The sequence below is a fragment of the Trichomycterus rosablanca genome, chromosome 23 (assembly GCF_030014385.1).
Source record: "Trichomycterus rosablanca isolate fTriRos1 chromosome 23, fTriRos1.hap1, whole genome shotgun sequence".
Taxonomy (NCBI): domain Eukaryota; kingdom Metazoa; phylum Chordata; class Actinopteri; order Siluriformes; family Trichomycteridae; genus Trichomycterus; species Trichomycterus rosablanca.
Window position 1 is genome coordinate 7,695,909 of NC_086010.1, and position 26,504 is coordinate 7,722,412.

The window sequence follows — 26,504 nt, forward strand, 5'->3', positions numbered from 1 at the left end:
ATTTTATACTGCGAAATTTCCTTTAAAAGTGTTATTTGAAGCTGTGGCTAAATATTATTTTATGAACATATAGCGTATCCTCTGTAACTTTGTTTTTATGTTTTTGATAGTTGATTCTTTTCTGTTCAGTTATTTTATATTTCAGAAAGGAAATATTCCTGACTGCTTTACAATCAAGAGTTGGGTCCATGTGCTCTGTTTTGTTTGTATTGTAGCACCTACACTGTACTTTTTACTGCTGAGCAATAAAAGCAAAATGGTTTACAGTCTTTAGTGTTTCATTAACAGGCGGGGCACTGCTGCCAAAAGTATATACTGTATATACACCGATCAGCTATAACATTAAAACCTCCTTGTTTCTACACTCACTGTCCATTTAATCAGCTCCACTTACCATATAGAAGCACTTTGTAGTTCTACAATTACTGACTGTAGTCCATCTGTTTCTCTGCATGCTTTGTTAGCCCCCTTTCATGCTGTCCTTCAATGGTCAGGACTCTCACAGGACCACCACAGAGCAGGTATTATTTGGGTGGTGGATCATTCTCAGCACTGCAGTGACACTGACATGGTGGTGGTGTGTTAGTGTGTGTTGTGCTGGTATGAATGGATCAGACACAGCAGCGCTGCTGGAGTTTTTGAACATCTCACTGTCACTGCTGGACTGAGAATAATCCACCAACCAAAAATATCCAGCCAACAGCACCCCATGGGCAGCATCCTGTAACCACTGATGAAGGTCTAGAAGATGACCGACTCAAACAGCAGCAATAGATGAGCGATCGTCTCTGACTTTACATCTACAAGGTGGACCAATTAGGTAGGAGTGTCTAACAGAGTGGACAGTGAGTGGACACGGTATTAAAAAAAACTCCAGCAGCGCTGCTGTGGCTGATCCACTCATACTAGCACAACACACACTAACACACCACCACCATGTCAGTGTCAGTGCAGTGCTGAGAATGATCCACCACCTAAATAATACCTGCTCTGTAGTGGTCCTGACCATTGAAGAACAGGGTGAAAACAGGCTAAAAAGATATCCTTTGCTGTTATATTTAATCCAAGTAGGCAAAAGCAAACACTGAAATTTTTTTACTATGTTGCTTATATTTGGCCACACTACACTGGATTTTACACCATAGAACTACTAGGGTCTCCTGACCAGCCAGCTTAATCTATCACAGCACTCCCTGTGAGTGAGGTAGGAGGCGGCACACTGGATAAAGAACTGATGTATTGCTGCCATCTCGTGGTCATATTGAGAAATTGATACCCTATATACTACAAAGAAAATTTACTTTCCATGTTCCTAATAACTGATCATGTAACAATCAAAAAAAGGTGAATAGAATGTATGTGTAAATAAAAGGAGGCGGTAATAAATATACTGTATTTTTGACACAGTCTAAAATAATTCCTCTAATAGTTTATTTGTGCTGGAATGGTGCAGCATTCTAACACAGGGTTTTTTTTCAGACTGTTTTTAAGTGACCCACAATTTGTTTATGATTTTTACCTCAACCCAAGCAACACAATGCATCAATACGAAACACAAAACAAAATATACTTAATTTATAAAAAGTGGCAATCTGGTCCTACAGAGGTTTACAGGATGTAACAAAGCCTCCATAAGGGGGCGTTTGTGTACAGGTTTATTTCATTTTTATGTACCCTAGTTCATTAATTTAGTTCATTATTTTTTCCTGTGACTCATTTTTTTTTTTAAACCCTGGCCTAACTCACTGGCCTACCACCACTGAGTTCCAAAGCTCCTGAATTTACATTTTAGCTGTGCTATTGACCAGCCAGGTGCCCACATCATCACAATTGGCTATGTCTGAAGTCTTCAAATCCTCAAATCCATTCTATTCACATGACAATAAGTTAATTGTCCCTTAATAGCCTTCCCAGTCATCAGATCTGAAGAAAACAGGTTGCAGGAGAAAAGATACACAGCAGTAATGTTCAGATGGCAAAGCTGCAGCAATTACTTGATGCAGTCATGCTATGGCAGATGTAAATTTGATAGAAATGTTTCTAACACTATGTGATATCCACACCATAATGCTCTAGAGTTTTAACTAATCCTAATCTAGCACAAATATGGTGTCGAACTAAATAATTAGAGTGTAGCAGTCTTTCTCTGAACAGATTCGTTGAGGAACCATAACAAGACACCCTAATGCAGTGGCCCCCAACCAACGGGCATCATTTATTACCGGGCCGCACAGAAAGAATAAATAATTACAGATCACAAACAAAAGCAATGAAAACACTGCTTCCATTTCCAACACACTTCGGGTGTTATTGTCTCCCATCACCCCTAGATGGGAGTGTTTCATTGCAGCGAAAAAAGCTCAGGGTTCCCATTGACTTTTCATCATTTGTGATTAGTATTGTTACTCTATTTTAAATCCCCTGCCCATGCTGCCTCCATGAAATAATATGAAACCAGTCTGTGGTGCAAAAAAGGTTGGGGATCGCTGATGAACTATGGCCTCCAAGCTGAAACTACTGGTGTGGCAGATAGTCAAGATTTATAAGGGATTTTGCCGTCACTTTTGTATGGTAATACTTTGAAAGATTCAAACAGAACAGGATTTCTAAGATTTAAAGGAAATGACTGCAAAGTCACATTTGGGAAGTACCAGAAAAGACTCCTTTACTGAAATTCACAGCACTGACATCCAAATGACAAGGTGACATCGATTCAGAAAGCTGTTACCTCTCCGATTCAGCTCCCAGCTGTGGCATAGAAAGCAGCACAAGTCATCCCAGTAATGATGTTTTATTATAAGCTTTAATAATGGTTTTCCAATTATGAAAATCAAATAAAAAGGATCCTGGAAAGGAAAGTCGGAGGGAGGAAATGAAAAGAAACAACATTACAGGAAAACAGTTCATCAAATGCTGTTTTTTTCTGAGCACATGAGCCTAACAACGTAGATAAATCGCTTTTTAAGTAAGTTGCTTATTCTGCATCCAGAAAAAAAAAATCCAATCAAGCTACACTACAATCCGGTACAAAGAAGCAGGGAGGTGGTTTTCACCTCTCAAAGTGGTACAGTTCAGATAAGCATGAGCCCACCGTGTACTCCGCAAGTGTCCCTCCAGAGGATACGTCTCTTTGACTTATATAGGATATATTTCTCTGATTTTACTCTGTTTTTACAGTAAGGCCACTATAAGAACTGATAAAAATGCTGTAAGCCTTTTCACCTTGTCGAGAGAAGAGTCCCAGAAGCAGGGAAGAAAGGAAAGAAAAAGAAGCTTCAAGTCTAGAATCGAGAGTTAAGTAAGTGCTCCTCTTCAGCTGGGATTATAACCAGGATCTAGGACTCTGTCGACATGATAACCACAGATTCACAACTGAGGTAGTCTTATCCTCACACTCTGGTCTTGCTCGCGTCACCAAAAGAAAACGATCTAACGTCCGAGAGTTCGGCTGATTTAGCAAAGCAAAAAAAAAAAAAGAAAAAAAAAAAAAGGATTTTTCAACAAATGTTCGGTCGCATGGGTCGAAGGGTCCGTGCTCGGAGAGGTCAAAGTTCCCAAGTTTAGCTGATGTCCCGTTGCGCAGCGAACCAACAACCACTATGAATAAATCCACTATCGTGGGTTATTCAGTTGTCAAACAGTTAAATGTGTGTTAATATAGTCACTCTGTCCCTTATGCCACAGCCCTTTTAAATGTGTTCGCTAAGAGAGGACTTTGGCCAGTGTTTATGCAAGTGTGAGAGTGTAACAGGAAAAAAAATGTACTAAAAATGTCTATACGTCTGCATGATGGTTGTGTGTGCAAGTCTGAGAGATGAAAGACTACAAAGAGATGGCTATTCAGTACAAACTACTGTGTGTGTGCGTGTGTGTTGCATCTCCAGCATGATCAGGACTGCATGAGCACAGCGGCAGGTCTTCTCACTCTGCACTTTGTTCGGACTGCACCACTGGTGCTGGGCTGAGGGACGAGGACGCGCTGACGTTTATTTGTCCCCCAGAACGGCAAATTGATTATCTAACTGTAATTGCTGCATGGAACCTGGACCTTCGGCCTCTCTGGCACGGGTCTTGTGCTTCACCACCTCAAACGTCTTCTCAATCTCTTTGTCTCTGAGAAGAAAGAAAAAAATGATTGCTGTTTTTAATAGAATGTAACTAATTGCTTAATCGAGATAAAAATATCAGGAAAACACATTAGTGAACCAATAAATGTTTTTTTTTATATTTTGTTTATGCATTTTCTCCCCTTTTTCCTCCCTTTTAGCAATTCCAATGGCCCGATTGCGTCATGCTTCCTCTCCACCATGTGGCCGCTCAGCCCAGCCGGCGGGCAGAGTGGTGTTCCAGCGTGTGTTTTTACTGCTGGTCGTTTCATTTTCAACAACCACTTTATCCAGGTCAGAGTTGTGGCAGGTACAGGAATAACCTGAAAATGTATTGTAAGACTTTGGCCATCCCCTCTCAGACATAGCCAGTCATGCAGATGCCTGCCTGGATTCAATTTCAGTGGCAATGAGATAGCATATTGGACCACTGTGTCACCTGATGTAGTGGTGCAGGTGCCAAAATATGACAGGGAAAACAAGCACTAAAGGGAAAAAAACCCACAAGCAAGCAGATCAGCTTCAATGCACAGTGTTATTGCTTCTACAAGTCTATGGAACTGCACTGATAAAATATAATTCTTTTAAAAGATACAGTATAAGGCCAAAAGAATATGGACACCCATCCATAAGTTGATTGACAGCTGATTTCATGTAATAAAAAGCTGAGATCAGAGAACTATGCAGGCCAGTTGAGTTCCACAACATGACCAAAGTAATTGAACCTTATGCTTTTCATTATTCAACCAACAAACACATTTAGACTGAAGCAAAAACACATTTAAAAAGCAGTAAAAAGAGTTTTCTGGACATTATTAGGCCTGAGAACCGCTGAAAAGGGGAACTTACTTGCGAGTCTCTACGTGTTTGGCAGTGGCAAGGAGTGACGGGAACTGAGCATCACTGAAGATCTCTGGCGGCCCTTGGGCTGGACCCCTTTTAGCTGGGCCTAGCCGGGCACCAGGTGGACGATACACACCGGTAGGCTTTGCCTCAGGAACTTCCTCCTCTGCAAAACACAAAGCAAAAAAGTTAACCAATAAATAAATATAAGTAAACAAAAGTACAAAAGTAAAAGACTTATCATCTTATATCAACAGTAATTAGACTCAGTTATCTACAGACTTGATAATACTTGATATACTTGAAAATAAAAGTGCAAACACACCATAATATTGGTAAAAACAATAGAGACGTTGTACTATGACCTGGTACAACCTGGTCAGGTTTTGGTTATTTAACAAAAAACAGAGTAACAAACTAGAGACCAAGTGAAAAAAAGGCAGACCACAAAGAGCTGCACACCCTTGGTAAATTAGAATTAGTTACATTATGTCAGAAAACTGCAAAACAGAACTTATTTGCTTTACCAGACAAGCTGTTTACTCCCATGATTAAAAAAATCCCATAGTCAAGTAACATGAACATTTTGAAAGCTGATATATTTGTAATGTTAAACTGTTTTGTATAGATTGGGGGATTAAGGAGGCAAAAATTCAGTCATTTCCACTTCCCTATCGCTAGGCAGTGAATCTGCTGCCTCTTGCACAACCTCTGATGTGACCAAGATGAGCCGGGTCGCCACAAGCCCCCTTTGCCATGCGTTTAATCTGTGGCCGCTTGAGTGTTGAGCTGTATCTTGTACCGAGAGCCACGCTGTGCTCCATGTGACTATCATGGATCTGGATCTTAGAAACTAAGACGGTGCAAATTTGGTCAGTGCCTAGCACAGGATTTGAGGTTGGGATTCACCAAGCCAATAATGGTGGAATAAAAAAAAAAAATACTTATAACTGGAATATGCTAGGAACAGAATGTCATTGTGCTGTTAACCTGTGAATGGTTTGCTACATGCAAAATCTGGCAACCCTTCTGGAATTAAACCGGGCAGCTTGTCAGGAGTTGGGTAACATATAGCTTAAATAAAACTCTGGCAAGCTGCTAAACAAAAGCATAAGAATTCGACCCGGTGTGTTCACTTACCAACAGGTGCAGCCGCCGGAGCAGGTCCCGACTTGTTCCAAGGGCCAGAGACTTTATCGCCACTGACCAGAATAATTTCACCGTCCTCTCCTACCTCCTCCTTCTCATACTCCTCCTCTTCTTTTTCATCACTGTGAAACACACAGAATTCACAAACGTAATGTTACAACATGAACTACTTACAGGTCCTCATCTTTATAAATGATTCGTTTGTATATTAGATTTGGTAGATTAAGTAACTAAGGGGACGATTTCTTTTTCACAGAAAAAGGCCAAATGGTAACTTAACCCATGCAGTCAATAAAGTCATTATTTAAGAACTATATTCTGTGTTTATTCTGATTGTATTTGTCTGGTATTCGATTTGGCTTAAATATCTAAAAAAAAGTGTCACATGCAAAAACCTGTTGAAAAAGGAATCAGAAAGGGGGCAAAAACTTTTTCACAACACTGTACATAATAGTTGCAGATAAATTTTAGTCATTAGCTTACTATTGATTTTAAGAGTGCTTTGCAGAGAGGATGCAAATTTTTATTATTTTCTAATATATATATATATATTTATATATATTTTTTTATTATAATTTTTACCCCTTTTTCTCCCCTTTTTAGCACATCCAATTGTTCAATTAGCATCGTGCTTCCTCTCTGTCTATGCCGAACCCTGCCCTGACGGAGGTGATTGAAGCTAACCCGTATCCCCTCCGAAACACGAGCAGCAGCCAGATGCATCTTTGCCACCCACACATTGACGAGTTTGGCACCACCTAGCGTTGCATGCGGAGAGACACAGCCTAAGGGCACCCTCTCCCATCTCTGTGTAAGCGCCTCCAATCAGCCGGCAGAGAACGCAATCGCATTCTGACAGAGAGAGACCCACATCCGGTTCTTTGTCCCCACCCTTATTTTCTAATATATTTTATCACATTATTCTTGCCTCTCACTAAGTGTTTCCTGCTAGAACTGGATCCACCATGACCCTGACCGGGATAAAGCAGTTGATGAGAATGAAATAAGAAAAAAAATAATGTAGTTTTATCATGGAAACATGATTAATAATAAAGATTGGGTTTAAATTCATCAACAAACCAAACTTTGACCCATTTTGTATGTCTGGGTGATTAATGTTGTATGAGCATTAAAGGCTGTTTCCATGACAGACACCTGGATCCCTACAAAGTCTTTTTTTATTAGTCCTAGGTGTATATATCTCAGTTCATAGTGGTTTGACGTTTGCTTACTCTGGTTTAACATTAAAAAAAAAAAATGTTTCTTCTTTGGTCAGCTAAATGAAATCGAAGAAAGAGAATGCTTCATGGTCACTGTCTTTAAAAAAAAAAGCAATCAAATCAAAAAACAATCATATACATAAATTTTACCTCATCTGTAAAGCCTGGAGCCTCAGCCCACTATAGTCCACCTCCTTCTGCTCAAACTCCTTCCATTCCTCATCCTCCTGTCAATAAAAATGAAAACGCACAGAAATGAAACATCAGCTGTGGATTTCTATATCACATTCTGTCTGGCTTTGCATGTGTGCTCACCATTATTCTACTTTAATTATTTGTATGCAATATAGATAAGAGTAAGACGGAAAGGATTGTAAAAAATCTGAATTAAATGTTGCCTGCCTCCGCTCCTGTGTTTCAGTCATATATGATGTCTGTAAAATGGTGTAGTAAAAAGGTCTAGCAAAGTTAGACATCAAAGGCCATGGGGCTTTACTGGTTTTCGCCAGCCAGGTTATTGCTTCACATTCTCACACCTTGTAAACATGTTGGGCTTTGTACAACTGACTGGGATATGGTTACATTACACAATTATTCGGCTGTGTCCAAAACAAAATAGCATAAACTAATCATTACGTTCGATTGGTTCACTACTGCTAGCCAGGGTGTTTTCATAACCTGACATATGGTTACATTACGACTCAACTAAATGTAGGTAAAATTAGTTCACCACAGTCGTCATTCCCTGGCATCATACCTTGACATATGGATACATTACACACTACTGCTAAACTAAATGTAGGTTAAATTAGTTCACCAATCATCATACCCTGACATATGGTTAAGTTACATTATACACTACTGCTAAACTAAATGTAGGTTAAATTAGTTCACCAGTCATCATACCCTGACATATGGTTAAGTTACATTATACACTACTGCTAAACTAAATGTAGGTTAAATTAGTTCACCAGTCATCATACCCTGACATATGGTTAAGTTACATTATACACTACTGCTAAACTAAATGTAGGTTAAATTAGTTCACCAATCATCATACCCTGACATATGGTTAAGTTACATTACACACTACCGCTAAACTAAATGTAGGTTAAATTAGTTCACCAATCATCATACCCTGACATATGGTTAAGTTACATTATACACTACTGCTAAACTAAATGTAGGTTAAATTAGTTCACCAATCATCATACCCTGACATATAGTTAAGTTACATTATACACTACTGCTAAACTAAATGTAGGTTAAATTAGTTCACCAATCATCATACCCTGACATATGGTTAAGTTACATTATACACTACTGCTAAACTAAATGTAGGTTAAATTAGTTCACCAATCATCATACCCTGACATATGGTTAAGTTACATTATACACTACTGCTAAACTAAATGTAGGTTAAATTAGTTCACCAATCATCATACCCTGACATATGGTTAAGTTACATTATACACTACTGCTAAACTAAATGTAGGTTAAATTAGTTCACCAATCATCATACCCTGACATATGGTTAAGTTACATTACACACTACTGCTAAACTAAATGTAGGTTAAATTAATTCACCAATCATCATACCCTGACATATGGTTAAGTTACATTACACACTACCGCTAAACTAAATGTAGGTTAAATTAGTTCACCAGTCATCATACCCTGACATATGGTTAAGTTACATTATACACTACTGCTAAACTAAATGTAGGTTAAATTAGTTCACCAGTCATCATACCCTGACATATGGTTAAGTTACATTATACACTACTGCTAAACTAAATGTAGGTTAAATTAGTTCACCAATCATCATACCCTGACATATGGTTAAGTTACATTATACACTACCGCTAAACTAAATGTAGGTTAAATTAGTTCACCAGTCATCATACCCTGACATATGGTTAAGTTACATTATACACTACTGCTAAACTAAATGTAGGTTAAATTAGTTCACCAGTCATCATACCCTGACATATGGTTAAGTTACATTATACACTACTGCTAAACTAAATGTAGGTTAAATTAATTCACCAATCATCATACCCTGACATATGGTTAAGTTACATTACACACTACCGCTAAACTAAATGTAGGTTAAATTAGTTCACCAGTCATCATACCCTGACATATGGTTAAGTTACATTATACACTACCGCTAAACTAAATGTAGGTTAAATTAGTTCACCAATCATCATACCCTGACATATGGTTAAGTTACATTATACACTACTGCTAAACTAAATGTAGGTTAAATTAGTTCACCAATCATCATACCCTGACATATGGTTAAGTTACATTACACACTACTGCTAAACTAAATGTAGGTTAAATTAGTTCACCAATCATCATACCCTGACATATGGTTAAGTTACATTATACACTACTGCTAAACTAAATGTAGGTTAAATTAATTCACCAATCATCATACCCTGACATATGGTTAAGTTACATTATACACTACTGCTAAACTAAATGTAGGTTAAATTAGTTCACCAGTCATCATACCCTGACATATGGTTAAGTTACATTATACACTACTGCTAAACTAAATGAAGGTTAAATTAGTTCACCAGTCATCATACCCTGACATATGGTTAAGTTACATTATACACTACTGCTAAACTAAATGAAGGTTAAATTAGTTCACCAGTCATCATATTCTGACATATGGTTAAGTTACATTACACTACTGCTAAACTAAATGTAGGTTAAATTAGTTCACCAATCATCATACCCTGACATATGGTTAAGTTACATTATACACTACTGCTAAACTAAATGTAGGTTAAATTAATTCACCAATCATCATACCCTGACATATGGTTAAGTTACATTATACACTACTGCTAAACTAAATGAAGGTTAAATTAGTTCACCAGTCATCATATTCTGACATATGGTTAAGTTACATTACACTACTGCTAAACTAAATGTAGGTTAAATTAGTTCACCAATCATCATACCCTGACATATGGTTAAGTTACATTATACACTACTGCTAAACTAAATGTAGGTTAAATTAATTCACCAATCATCATACCCTGACATATGGTTAAGTTACATTATACACTACTGCTAAACTAAATGAAGGTTAAATTAGTTCACCAGTCATCATATTCTGACATATGGTTAAGTTACATTACACTACTGCTAAACTAAATGTAGGTTAAATTAGTTCACCAATCATCATATTCTGACATATGGTTAAGTTACATTATACACTACTGCTAAACTAAATGTAGGTTAAATTAATTCACCAATCATCATACCCTGACATATGGTTAAGTTACATTATACACTACTGCTAAACTAAATGTAGGTTAAATTAGTTCACCAGTCATCATACCCTGACATATGGTTAAGTTACATTATACACTACTGCTAAACTAAATGAAGGTTAAATTAGTTCACCAGTCATCATACCCTGACATATGGTTAAGTTACATTATACACTACTGCTAAACTAAATGAAGGTTAAATTAGTTCACCAGTCATCATATTCTGACATATGGTTAAGTTACATTACACTACTGCTAAACTAAATGTAGGTTAAATTAGTTCACCAATCATCATACCCTGACATATGGTTAAGTTACATTATACACTACTGCTAAACTAAATGTAGGTTAAATTAATTCACCAATCATCATACCCTGACATATGGTTAAGTTACATTATACACTACTGCTAAACTAAATGAAGGTTAAATTAGTTCACCAGTCATCATATTCTGACATATGGTTAAGTTACATTATACACTACTGCTAAACTAAATGTAGGTTAAATTAATTCACCAATCATCATACCCTGACATATGGTTAAGTTACATTACACTACTGCTAAACTAAATGTAGGTTAAATTAATTCACCAGTCATCATACCCTGACATATGGTTAAGTTACATTACACTACTGCTAAACTAAATGTAGGTTAAATTAGTTCACCAATCATCATACCCTGACATATGGTTAAGTTACATTATACACTACTGCTAAACTAAATGTAGGTTAAATTAATTCACCAATCATCATACCCTGACATATGGTTAAGTTACATTATACACTACTGCTAAACTAAATGAAGGTTAAATTAGTTCACCAGTCATCATATTCTGACATATGGTTAAGTTACATTACACTACTGCTAAACTAAATGTAGGTTAAATTAATTCACCAATCATCATACCCTGACATATGGTTAAGTTACATTATACACTACTGCTAAACTAAATGAAGGTTAAATTAGTTCACCAGTCATCATATTCTGACATATGGTTAAGTTACATTATACACTACTGCTAAACTAAATGTAGGTTAAATTAGTTCACCAGTCATCATACCCTGACATATGGTTAAGTTACATTATACACTACTGCTAAACTAAATGTAGGTTAAATTAGTTCACCAATCATCATACCCTGACATATGGTTAAGTTACATTATACACTACTGCTAAACTAAATGTAGGTTAAATTAGTTCACCAATCATCATACCCTGACATATGGTTAAGTTACATTACACACTACTGCTAAACTAAATGTAGGTTAAATTAATTCACCAATCATCATACCCTGACATATGGTTAAGTTACATTACACACTACCGCTAAACTAAATGTAGGTTAAATTAGTTCACCAGTCATCATACCCTGACATATGGTTAAGTTACATTATACACTACTGCTAAACTAAATGTAGGTTAAATTAGTTCACCAATCATCATACCCTGACATATGGTTAAGTTACATTATACACTACTGCTAAACTAAATGTAGGTTAAATTAGTTCACCAGTCATCATACCCTGACATATGGTTAAGTTACATTATACACTACTGCTAAACTAAATGTAGGTTAAATTAGTTCACCAATCATCATACCCTGACATATGGTTAAGTTACATTATACACTACTGCTAAACTAAATGTAGGTTAAATTAGTTTACCAGTCATCATACCCTGACATATGATTAAGTTACATTACACACTACCGCTAAACTAAATGTAGGTTAAATTAGTTCACCAATCATCATACCCTGACATATGGTTAAGTTACATTATACACTACTGCTAAACTAAATGTAGGTTAAATTAATTCACCAATCATCATACCCTGACATATGGTTAAGTTACATTATACACTACTGCTAAACTAAATGAAGGTTAAATTAGTTCACCAGTCATCATATTCTGACATATGGTTAAGTTACATTACACTACTGCTAAACTAAATGTAGGTTAAATTAGTTCACCAATCATCATACCCTGACATATGGTTAAGTTACATTACACACTACTGCTAAACTAAATGTAGGTTAAATTAGTTCACCAATCATCATACCCTGACATATGGTTAAGTTACATTATACACTACTGCTAAACTAAATGTAGGTTAAATTAGTTCACCAATCATCATACCCTGACATATGGTTAAGTTACATTATACACTACTGCTAAACTAAATGAAGGTTAAATTAGTTCACCAGTCATCATATTCTGACATATGGTTAAGTTACATTACACTACTGCTAAACTAAATGTAGGTTAAATTAATTCACCAATCATCATACCCTGACATATGGTTAAGTTACATTATACACTACTGCTAAACTAAATGAAGGTTAAATTAGTTCACCAGTCATCATATTCTGACATATGGTTAAGTTACATTATACACTACTGCTAAACTAAATGTAGGTTAAATTAGTTCACCAGTCATCATACCCTGACATATGGTTAAGTTACATTATACACTACTGCTAAACTAAATGTAGGTTAAATTAGTTCACCAATCATCATACCCTGACATATGGTTAAGTTACATTATACACTACTGCTAAACTAAATGTAGGTTAAATTAGTTCACCAATCATCATACCCTGACATATGGTTAAGTTACATTACACACTACTGCTAAACTAAATGTAGGTTAAATTAATTCACCAATCATCATACCCTGACATATGGTTAAGTTACATTACACACTACCGCTAAACTAAATGTAGGTTAAATTAGTTCACCAGTCATCATACCCTGACATATGGTTAAGTTACATTATACACTACTGCTAAACTAAATGTAGGTTAAATTAGTTCACCAATCATCATACCCTGACATATGGTTAAGTTACATTATACACTACTGCTAAACTAAATGTAGGTTAAATTAGTTCACCAGTCATCATACCCTGACATATGGTTAAGTTACATTATACACTACTGCTAAACTAAATGTAGGTTAAATTAGTTCACCAATCATCATACCCTGACATATGGTTAAGTTACATTATACACTACTGCTAAACTAAATGTAGGTTAAATTAGTTTACCAGTCATCATACCCTGACATATGATTAAGTTACATTACACACTACCGCTAAACTAAATGTAGGTTAAATTAGTTCACCAATCATCATACCCTGACATATGGTTAAGTTACATTATACACTACTGCTAAACTAAATGTAGGTTAAATTAATTCACCAATCATCATACCCTGACATATGGTTAAGTTACATTATACACTACTGCTAAACTAAATGAAGGTTAAATTAGTTCACCAGTCATCATATTCTGACATATGGTTAAGTTACATTACACTACTGCTAAACTAAATGTAGGTTAAATTAGTTCACCAATCATCATACCCTGACATATGGTTAAGTTACATTACACACTACCGCTAAACTAAATGTAGGTTAAATTAGTTCACCAGTCATCATACCCTGACATATGGTTAAGTTACATTATACACTACTGCTAAACTAAATGTAGGTTAAATTAGTTCACCAGTCATCATACCCTGACATATGGTTAAGTTACATTATACACTACTGCTAAACTAAATGTAGGTTAAATTAGTTCACCAATCATCATACCCTGACATATGGTTAAGTTACATTACACTACTGCTAAACTAAATGTAGGTTAAATTAATTCACCAATCATCATACCCTGACATATGGTTAAGTTACATTACACTACTGCTAAACTAAATGTAGGTTAAATTAGTTCACCAATCATCATACCCTGACATATGGTTAAGTTACATTATACACTACTGCTAAACTAAATGTAGGTTAAATTAGTTCACCAGTCATCATACCCTGACATATGGTTAAGTTACATTATACACTACTGCTAAACTAAATGTAGGTTAAATTAGTTCACCAATCATCATACCCTGACATATGGTTAAGTTACATTACACACTACCGCTAAACTAAATGTAGGTTAAATTAGTTCACCAGTCATCATACCCTGACATATGGTTAAGTTACATTATACACTACTGCTAAACTAAATGTAGGTTAAATTAGTTCACCAATCATCATACCCTGACATATGGTTAAGTTACATTATACACTACTGCTAAACTAAATGTAGGTTAAATTAGTTCACCAGTCATCATACCCTGACATATGGTTAAGTTACATTATACACTACTGCTAAACTAAATGAAGGTTAAATTAGTTCACCAGTCATCATACCCTGACATATGGTTAAGTTACATTATACACTACTGCTAAACTAAATGAAGGTTAAATTAGTTCACCAGTCATCATATTCTGACATATGGTTAAGTTACATTACACTACTGCTAAACTAAATGTAGGTTAAATTAGTTCACCAATCATCATACCCTGACATATGGTTAAGTTACATTATACACTACTGCTAAACTAAATGTAGGTTAAATTAATTCACCAATCATCATAACCTGACATATGGTTAAGTTACATTATACACTACTGCTAAACTAAATGAAGGTTAAATTAGTTCACCAGTCATCATATTCTGACATATGGTTAAGTTACATTACACTACTGCTAAACTAAATGTAGGTTAAATTAGTTCACCAATCATCATACCCTGACATATGGTTAAGTTACATTATACACTACTGCTAAACTAAATGTAGGTTAAATTAATTCACCAATCATCATACCCTGACATATGGTTAAGTTACATTATACACTACTGCTAAACTAAATGAAGGTTAAATTAGTTCACCAGTCATCATATTCTGACATATGGTTAAGTTACATTACACTACTGCTAAACTAAATGTAGGTTAAATTAGTTCACCAATCATCATATTCTGACATATGGTTAAGTTACATTACACTACTGCTAAACTAAATGTAGGTTAAATTAATTCACCAATCATCATACCCTGACATATGGTTAAGTTACATTATACACTACTGCTAAACTAAATGTAGGTTAAATTAATTCACCAATCATCATACCCTGACATATGGTTAAGTTACATTATACACTACTGCTAAACTAAATGAAGGTTAAATTAGTTCACCAGTCATCATATTCTGACATATGGTTAAGTTACATTACACTACTGCTAAACTAAATGTAGGTTAAATTAGTTCACCAATCATCATACCCTGACATATGGTTAAGTTACATTATACACTACTGCTAAACTAAATGAAGGTTAAATTAGTTCACCAGTCATCATATTCTGACATATGGTTAAGTTACATTATACACTACTGCTAAACTAAATGTAGGTTAAATTAGTTCACCAATCATCATACCCTGACATATGGTTAAGTTACATTATACACTACTGCTAAACTAAATGAAGGTTAAATTAGTTCACCAGTCATCATATTCTGACATATGGTTAAGTTACATTATACACTACTGCTAAACTAAATGTAGGTTAAATTAATTCACCAATCATCATACCCTGACATATGGTTAAGTTACATTACACTACTGCTAAACTAAATGTAGGTTAAATTAATTCACCAGTCATCATACCCTGACATATGGTTAAGTTACATTACACTACTGCTAAACTAAATGTAGGTTAAATTAGTTCACCAATCATCATACCCTGACATATGGTTAAGTTACATTATACACTACTGCTAAACTAAATGTAGGTTAAATTAATTCACCAATCATCATACCCTGACATATGGTTAAGTTACATTATACACTACTGCTAAACTAAATGAAGGTTAAATTAGTTCACCAGTCATCATATTCTGACATATGGTTAAGTTACATTACACTACTGCTAAACTAAATGTAGGTTAAATTAATTCACCAATCATCATACCCTGACATATGGTTAAGTTACATTATACACTACTGCTAAACTAAATGAAGGTTAAATTAGTTCACCAGTCATCATATTCTGACATATGGTTAAGTTACATTATACACTACTGCTAAACTAAATGTAGGTTAAATTAGTTCACCAGTCATCATACCCTGACATATGGTTAAGTTACATTATACACTACTGCTAAACTAAATGTAGGTTAAATTAGTTCACCAATCATCATACCCTGACATATGGTTAAGTTACATTATACACTACTGCTAAACTAAATGTAGGTTAAATTAGTTCACCAATCATCATACCCTGACATATGGTTAAGTTACATTACACACTACTGCTAAACTAAATGTAGGTTAAATTAATTCACCAATCATCATACCCTGACATATGGTTAAGTTACATTACACACTACCGCTAAACTAAATGTAGGTTAAATTAGTTCACCAGTCATCATACCCTGACATATGGTTAAGTTACATTATACACTACTGCTAAACTAAATGTAGGTTAAATTAGTTCACCAATCATCATACCCTGACATATGGTTAAGTTACATTATACACTACTGCTAAACTAAATGTAGGTTAAATTAGTTCACCAGTCATCATACCCTGACATATGGTTAAGTTACATTATACACTACTGCTAAACTAAATGTAGGTTAAATTAGTTCACCAATCATCATACCCTGACATATGGTTAAGTTACATTATACACTACTGCTAAACTAAATGTAGGTTAAATTAGTTTACCAGTCATCATACCCTGACATATGATTAAGTTACATTACACACTACCGCTAAACTAAATGTAGGTTAAATTAGTTCACCAGTCATCATACCCTGACATATGGTTAAGTTACATTATACACTACTGCTAAACTAAATGTAGGTTAAATTAGTTCACCAGTCATCATACCCTGACATATGGTTAAGTTACATTATACACTACTGCTAAACTAAATGTAGGTTAAATTAGTTCACCAATCATCATACCCTGACATATGGTTAAGTTACATTACACTACTGCTAAACTAAATGTAGGTTAAATTAATTCACCAATCATCATACCCTGACATATGGTTAAGTTACATTACACTACTGCTAAACTAAATGTAGGTTAAATTAGTTCACCAATCATCATACCCTGACATATGGTTAAGTTACATTACACTACTGCTAAACTAAATGTAGGTTAAATTAGTTCACCAATCATCATACCCTGACATATGGTTAAGTTACATTATACACTACTTCTAAACTAAATGTAGGTTAAATTAGTTCACCAATCATCATACCCTGACATATGGTTAAGTTACATTATACACTACTGCTAAACTAAATGTAGGTTAAATTAGTTCACCAATCATCATACCCTGACATATGGTTAAGTTACATTACACACTACTGCTAAACTAAATGTAGGTTAAATTAATTCACCAATCATCATACCCTGACATATGGTTAAGTTACATTACACACTACCGCTAAACTAAATGTAGGTTAAATTAGTTCACCAGTCATCATACCCTGACATATGGTTAAGTTACATTATACACTACTGCTAAACTAAATGTAGGTTAAATTAGTTCACCAGTCATCATACCCTGACATATGGTTAAGTTACATTATACACTACTGCTAAACTAAATGTAGGTTAAATTAGTTCACCAATCATCATACCCTGACATATGGTTAAGTTACATTATACACTACTGCTAAACTAAATGTAGGTTAAATTAGTTTACCAGTCATCATACCCTGACATATGGTTAAGTTACATTACACACTACCGCTAAACTAAATGTAGGTTAAATTAGTTCACCAGTCATCATACCCTGACATATGGTTAAGTTACATTATACACTACCGCTAAACTAAATGTAGGTTAAATTAGTTCACCAGTCATCATACCCTGACATATGGTTAAGTTACATTATACACTACTGCTAAACTAAATGTAGGTTAAATTAGTTCACCAATCATCATACCCTGACATATGGTTAAGTTACATTATACACTACTGCTAAACTAAATGTAGGTTAAATTAGTTCACCAGTCATCATACCCTGACATATGGTTAAGTTACATTACACTACTGCTAAACTAAATGTAGGTTAAATTAGTTCACCAATCATCATACCCTGACATATGGTTAAGTTACATTATACACTACTGCTAAACTAAATGTAGGTTAAATTAGTTCACCAGTCATCATACCCTGACATATGGTTAAGTTACATTATACACTACTGCTAAACTAAATGTAGGTTAAATTAGTTCACCAATCATCATACCCTGACATATGGTTAAGTTACATTACACACTACCGCTAAACTAAATGTAGGTTAAATTAGTTCACCAGTCATCATACCCTGACATATGGTTAAGTTACATTATACACTACTGCTAAACTAAATGTAGGTTAAATTAGTTCACCAATCATCATACCCTGACATATGGTTAAGTTACATTATACACTACTGCTAAACTAAATGTAGGTTAAATTAGTTCACCAGTCATCATACCCTGACATATGGTTAAGTTACATTATACACTACTGCTAAACTAAATGAAGGTTAAATTAGTTCACCAGTCATCATACCCTGACATATGGTTAAGTTACATTATACACTACTGCTAAACTAAATGAAGGTTAAATTAGTTCACCAGTCATCATATTCTGACATATGGTTAAGTTACATTACACTACTGCTAAACTAAATGTAGGTTAAATTAGTTCACCAATCATCATACCCTGACATATGGTTAAGTTACATTATACACTACTGCTAAACTAAATGTAGGTTAAATTAATTCACCAATCATCATACCCTGACATATGGTTAAGTTACATTATACACTACTGCTAAACTAAATGAAGGTTAAATTAGTTCACCAGTCATCATATTCTGACATATGGTTAAGTTACATTACACTACTGCTAAACTAAATGTAGGTTAAATTAGTTCACCAATCATCATACCCTGACATATGGTTAAGTTACATTATACACTACTGCTAAACTAAATGTAGGTTAAATTAATTCACCAATCATCATACCCTGACATATGGTTAAGTTACATTATACACTACTGCTAAACTAAATGAAGGTTAAATTAGTTCACCAGTCATCATATTCTGACATATGGTTAAGTTACATTACACTACTGCTAAACTAAATGTAGGTTAAATTAGTTCACCAATCATCATATTCTGACATATGGTTAAGTTACATTACACTACTGCTAAACTAAATGTAGGTTAAATTAATTCACCAATCATCATACCCTGACATATGGTTAAGTTACATTATACACTACTGCTAAACTAAATGTAGGTTAAATTAATTCACCAATCATCATACCCTGACATATGGTTAAGTTACATTATACACTACTGCTAAACTAAATGAAGGTTAAATTAGTTCACCAGTCATCATATTCTGACATATGGTTAAGTTACATTACACTACTGCTAAACTAAATGTAGGTTAAATTAGTTCACCAATCATCATACCCTGACATATGGTTAAGTTACATTATACACTACTGCTAAACTAAATGAAGGTTAAATTAGTTCACCAGTCATCATATTCTGACATATGGTTAAGTTACATTATACACTACTGCTAAACTAAATGTAGGTTAAATTAGTTCACCAATCATCATACCCTGACATATGGTTAAGTTACATTATACACTACTGCTAAACTAAATGAAGGTTAAATTAGTTCACCAGTCATCATATTCTGACATATGGTTAAGTTACATTATACACTACTGCTAAACTAAATGTAGGTTAAATTAATTCACCAATCATCATACCCTGACATATGGTTAAGTTACATTACACTACTGCTAAACTAAATGTAGGTTAAATTAATTCACCAGTCATCATACCCTGACATATGGTTAAGTTACATTACACTACTGCTAAACTAAATGTAGGTTAAATTAGTTCACCAATCATCATACCCTGACATATGGTTAAGTTACATTATACACTACTGCTAAACTAAATGTAGGTTAAATTAATTCACCAATCATCATACCCTGACATATGGTTAAGTTACATTATACACTACTGCTAAACTAAATGAAGGTTAAATTAGTTCACCAGTCATCATATTCTGACATATGGTTAAGTTACATTACACTACTGCTAAACTAAATGTAGGTTAAATTAATTCACCAATCATCATACCCTGACATATGGTTAAGTTACATTATACACTACTGCTAAACTAAATGAAGGTTAAATTAGTTCACCAGTCATCATATTCTGACATATGGTTAAGTTACATTATACACTACTGCTAAACTAAATGTAGGTTAAATTAGTTCACCAGTCATCATACCCTGACATATGGTTAAGTTACATTATACACTACTGCTAAACTAAATGTAGGTTAAATTAGTTCACCAATCATCATACCCTGACATATGGTTAAGTTACATTATACACTACTGCTAAACTAAATGTAGGTTAAATTAGTTCACCAATCATCATACCCTGACATATGGTTAAGTTACATTACACACTACTGCTAAACTAAATGTAGGTTAAATTAATTCACCAATCATCATACCCTGACATATGGTTAAGTTACATTACACACTACCGCTAAACTAAATGTAGGTTAAATTAGTTCACCAGTCATCATACCCTGACATATGGTTAAGTTACATTATACACTACTGCTAAACTAAATGTAGGTTAAATTAGTTCACCAATCATCATACCCTGACATATGGTTAAGTTACATTATACACTACTGCTAAACTAAATGTAGGTTAAATTAGTTCACCAGTCATCATACCCTGACATATGGTTAAGTTACATTATACACTACTGCTAAACTAAATGTAGGTTAAATTAGTTCACCAATCATCATACCCTGACATATGGTTAAGTTACATTATACACTACTGCTAAACTAAATGTAGGTTAAATTAGTTTACCAGTCATCATACCCTGACATATGATTAAGTTACATTACACACTACCGCTAAACTAAATGTAGGTTAAATTAGTTCACCAGTCATCATACCCTGACATATGGTTAAGTTACATTATACACTACTGCTAAACTAAATGTAGGTTAAATTAGTTCACCAGTCATCATACCCTGACATATGGTTAAGTTACATTATACACTACTGCTAAACTAAATGTAGGTTAAATTAGTTCACCAATCATCATACCCTGACATATGGTTAAGTTACATTACACTACTGCTAAACTAAATGTAGGTTAAATTAATTCACCAATCATCATACCCTGACATATGGTTAAGTTACATTACACTACTGCTAAACTAAATGTAGGTTAAATTAGTTCACCAATCATCATACCCTGACATATGGTTAAGTTACATTACACTACTGCTAAACTAAATGTAGGTTAAATTAGTTCACCAATCATCATACCCTGACATATGGTTAAGTTACATTATACACTACTTCTAAACTAAATGTAGGTTAAATTAGTTCACCAATCATCATACCCTGACATATGGTTAAGTTACATTATACACTACTGCTAAACTAAATGTAGGTTAAATTAGTTCACCAATCATCATACCCTGACATATGGTTAAGTTACATTACACACTACTGCTAAACTAAATGTAGGTTAAATTAATTCACCAATCATCATACCCTGACATATGGTTAAGTTACATTACACACTACCGCTAAACTAAATGTAGGTTAAATTAGTTCACCAGTCATCATACCCTGACATATGGTTAAGTTACATTATACACTACTGCTAAACTAAATGTAGGTTAAATTAGTTCACCAGTCATCATACCCTGACATATGGTTAAGTTACATTATACACTACTGCTAAACTAAATGTAGGTTAAATTAGTTCACCAATCATCATACCCTGACATATGGTTAAGTTACATTATACACTACTGCTAAACTAAATGTAGGTTAAATTAGTTTACCAGTCATCATACCCTGACATATGGTTAAGTTACATTACACACTACCGCTAAACTAAATGTAGGTTAAATTAGTTCACCAGTCATCATACCCTGACATATGGTTAAGTTACATTATACACTACTGCTAAACTAAATGTAGGTTAAATTAGTTCACCAGTCATCATACCCTGACATATGGTTAAGTTACATTATACACTACTGCTAAACTAAATGTAGGTTAAATTAGTTCACCAATCATCATACCCTGACATATGGTTAAGTTACATTATACACTACTGCTAAACTAAATGTAGGTTAAATTAGTTCACCAGTCATCATACCCTGACATATGGTTAAGTTACATTACACTACTGCTAAACTAAATGTAGGTTAAATTAGTTCACCAATCATCATACCCTGACATATGGTTAAGTTACATTATACACTACTGCTAAACTAAATGTAGGTTAAATTAGTTCACCAGTCATCATACCCTGACATATGGTTAAGTTACATTATACACTACTGCTAAACTAAATGTAGGTTAAATTAGTTCACCAATCATCATACCCTGACATATGGTTAAGTTACATTATACACTACTGCTAAACTAAATGTAGGTTAAATTAGTTTACCAGTCATCATACCCTGACATATGGTTAAGTTACATTACACTACTGCTAAACTAAATATAGGTTAAATTAGTTCACCAATCATCATACCCTGACATATGGTTAAGTTACAGGGGTTGGACAATGAAACTGAAACACCTGGTTTTAGACCACAATAATTTATTAGTATGGTGTAGGGCCTCCTTTTGCGGCCAATACAGCGTCAATTCGTCTTGGAAATGACATATACAAGTCCTGCACAGTGGTCAGAGGGATTTTAAGCCATTCTTCTTGCAGGATAGTGGCCAGGTCACTACGTGATGCTGGTGGAGGAAAACGTTTCCTGACTCGCTTCTCCAAAACACCCCAAAGTGGCTCAATAATATTTAGATCTGGTGACTGTGCAGGCCATGGGAGATGTTCAACTTCACTTTCATGTTCATCAAACCAATCTTTCACCAGTCTTGCTGTGTGTATTGGTGCATTGTCATCCTGATACACGGCACCGCCTTCAGGATACAATGTTTGAACCATTGGATGCACATGGTCCTCCAGAATGGTTCGGTAGTCCTTGGCAGTGACGCGCCCATCTAGCACAAGTATTGGGCCAAGGGAATGCCATGATATGGCAGCCCAAACCATCACTGATCCACCCCCATGCTTCACTCTGGGCATGCAACAGTCTGGGTGGTACGCTTCTTTAGGGCTTCTCCACACCGTAACTCTCCCGGATGTGGAGAAAACAGTAAAGGTGGACTCATCAGAGAACAATACATGTTTCACATTGTCCACAGCCCAAGATTTGCGCTCCTTGCACCATTGAAACCGACGTTTGGCATTGGCACGAGTGACCAAAGGTTTGGCTATAGCAGCCCGGCCATGTATATTGACCCTGTGGAGCTCCCGACGGACAGTTCTGGTGGAAACAGGAGAGTTGGGGTGCACATTTAATTCTGCCGTGATTTGGGCAGCCGTGGTTTTATGTTTTTTGGATACAATCCGGGTTAGCACCCGAACATCCCTTTCAGACAGCTTCCTCTTGCGTCCACAGTTAATCCTGTTGGATGTGGTTTGTCCTTCTTGGTGGTATGCTGACATTACCCTGGATACCGTGGCTCTTGATACATCACAAAGACTTGCTGTCTTGGTCACAGATGCGCCAGCAAGACGTGCACCAACAATTTGTCCTCTTTTGAACTCTGGTATGTCACCCATAATGTTGTGTGCATTGCAATATTTTGAGCAAAACTGTGCTCTTACCCTGCTAATTGAACCTTCACACTCTGCTCTTACTGGTGCAATGTGCAATTAATGAAGATTGGCCACCAGACTGGTCCAATTTAGCCATGAAACCTCCCACACTAAAATGACAGGTGTTTCAGTTTCATTGTCCAACCCCTGTATATTACACTACTGCTAAACTAAATGTAGGTTAAATTAATTCACCAGTCATCATACCCTGACATATGGTTAAGTTACATTACACTACTGCTAAACTAAATGTAGGTTAAATTAGATACCACAGGGTGTGACGTCACATTCATATACCATATAACCATGCAGGGCTTTGCACAACTAGCTGACATGCTTACATTACACATTATTTTCGGGTTGTGTGCCAAAACAAAAAACTACTTAACTAAATAATAGGTTAAATTAGTTCACCACAATCACTAGAGTCACTAGAATCTGATGTCTTTTGATCAGAAGAAAAAAAAAAAGCAGGCTATGAATCAACAGATTGATTAGACGTCACCAATTGTCAGTTAGTACTAAATAAAAATGGATGAATTTGTTCTGACTTGACAATTAGTAAAAACAAATGCACTTTATTGACTAAACAAGTTGCTGTTCGTATTTTATGTTTCTCTGAATGACACGATGACTCTGCAGCGGTCTGAGACCGCGTCCCAAATGCACACTACTCTACTACATAGGATCCTAAATCAGTACAGCATGAATAACACCACATCTCTGTTTATATACACTAGTTAGTACAGAAGTTTGCGTCTTTAAACGTCGCCAGTGGTAATGTCGGTGCCAAACAGACTGGAAAGCTAATATAAGAAATAAGTGAGGTATAACTGTTCTAAATCATTTAATCAAAACAATGAAAAATTCTTTATGTAAACAGGACACCAGTTTAACAGTAATTGTATTTTAAATGCGTTATGCAAAAAATGAGTTAGCATAGGTGCTAAACTCCACGCTTGCCAGATAACGTTTCACAGTAACGCCATGTAGCATCGAAGCTAACTAGCTAGCGGTTTGCGGCTGTGACCCAAACCAAATAAAACAATAAATAGTATGTTTAATGTTAAAACAATCACACGTTAGGTTAAGAAAAGACTCTAGTACAGTACTTTACCGTTTAGGACGCAGTCGCGGATGAAATGACAGTTAACGTTAGCACATTTACATGCTCACACACCTAAGAGTTCTGACTAACCTTCTCAATAGTCGGATCTTGATTATCACTTTTCGTCGACTTCTCCTTCTCTTTCTTATTTTTCTTCAGCAATACCGGAGCGCTGACTGGTGCTTCTTTTGTTTTCCCTTTTTCTTTCTTCTTCTTTTTATCCCGCTTAGCAAAAAAGTCATCAAGGCTCTTTTCCACGCCGGCTGTAGCCACGTCCGCCATTTTCTCTAGCAATCCCTATTAGCAAAGTCGTACCTAGTAAATCAAGCTGTCAGAAAAATAGTCTTAACATCGGGGGGGAAAAACTGCCTGAAAGTCGCGTTCTGTCGATTTTTCAACCGCATGCGAATATCAAAACTTAAACCGTGAACATAAACACAGATCAGACCGGTTTTCACTCCTGCAACCACACTGACCAGCCTGAAATGTGACTGACTAGTGCTGTTTGACACACTATTGGCTGTGTTCAAATCCACACCAAGTGTACTAAATAGGACCGCTACATAGCACGCCTCCGACTGAACAGTGCTTACTTTTGTTAGCACACTTTTTAGCGGTTTAGAACGCAACCGTTCACACTGTGCGCCAACCGGATGGAGTTTCCAATACTCTGGATAGGAAAAGTTAATACTGCAGTTCACATTAAGCACTTCACTTACAAAAATCCTCAAATTTATAAAAAAAACTAAAATCTGCTGTAGACAAAAGAGTATATGTTAGTCCAGAAACCTCAGAAATACAGCTGAATGATGAACAGGATTATATACAAAGCCCTTTTCCCTTTTTCATGCACCATGTGGGTTACCATTCCTGGATCATTGTTACAGCAGTAACAATGAGGTATTTTAAAAAAAACCAACAACAAAGCTGTACTTGATACACTCATACCAGAACAACACACACTACATTGTCATTTACACTATAAGTGTCACTGCAGTGCTGAGAGTAGTCCACCACCCAAATACCATCAAGTCAGTGGGGGTCTTATCAGGGTCTCTTTCAATTAATAAATGGGATACAAATAGTGACATAGTGTACAAAGCAACAGAGGTGCTACAGACAGTAACTGTACACCCACAACATAAATCTGTATGGTAAAGGTAGCTTC

General features: G+C 35.3%; 1 protein-coding gene across 1 annotated transcript; it reads right to left on the reverse strand.

Annotated features, from left to right (window-relative positions):
* Window positions 1-1,391: 1,391 nt before the first annotated feature.
* On the reverse strand, window positions 1,392-25,823 carry cdv3 (carnitine deficiency-associated gene expressed in ventricle 3). Its single transcript, XM_062985622.1, has 5 exons — window positions 25,427-25,823; window positions 7,469-7,545; window positions 6,090-6,220; window positions 4,956-5,115; window positions 1,392-4,113 (listed from the first exon to the last, which is right to left on the reverse strand). Exons 1-5 carry the CDS (start codon window positions 25,616-25,618, stop codon window positions 3,987-3,989), a joined length of 687 nt encoding a protein of 228 aa, XP_062841692.1. The 5' UTR covers window positions 25,619-25,823; the 3' UTR covers window positions 1,392-3,986.
* Window positions 25,824-26,504: the final 681 nt, after the last annotated feature.

Excerpts from the sequence above, each read along its gene's own strand:
- cdv3 (XM_062985622.1), bottom strand. The coding sequence starts at position 25,618 with ATGGCGGACGTGGCTACAGCCGGCGTGGAAAAGAGCCTTGATGACTTT. Across the intron at positions 6,221-7,468 it reads CTCCAGGCTTTACAGATGAG|TGATGAAAAAGAAGAGGAGG; the intron begins GTAAAATTTATG and ends TGTGTTTCACAG. Across the intron at positions 4,114-4,955 it reads AAACACGTAGAGACTCGCAA|AGACAAAGAGATTGAGAAGA; the intron begins GTAAGTTCCCCT and ends CTTTCTTCTCAG.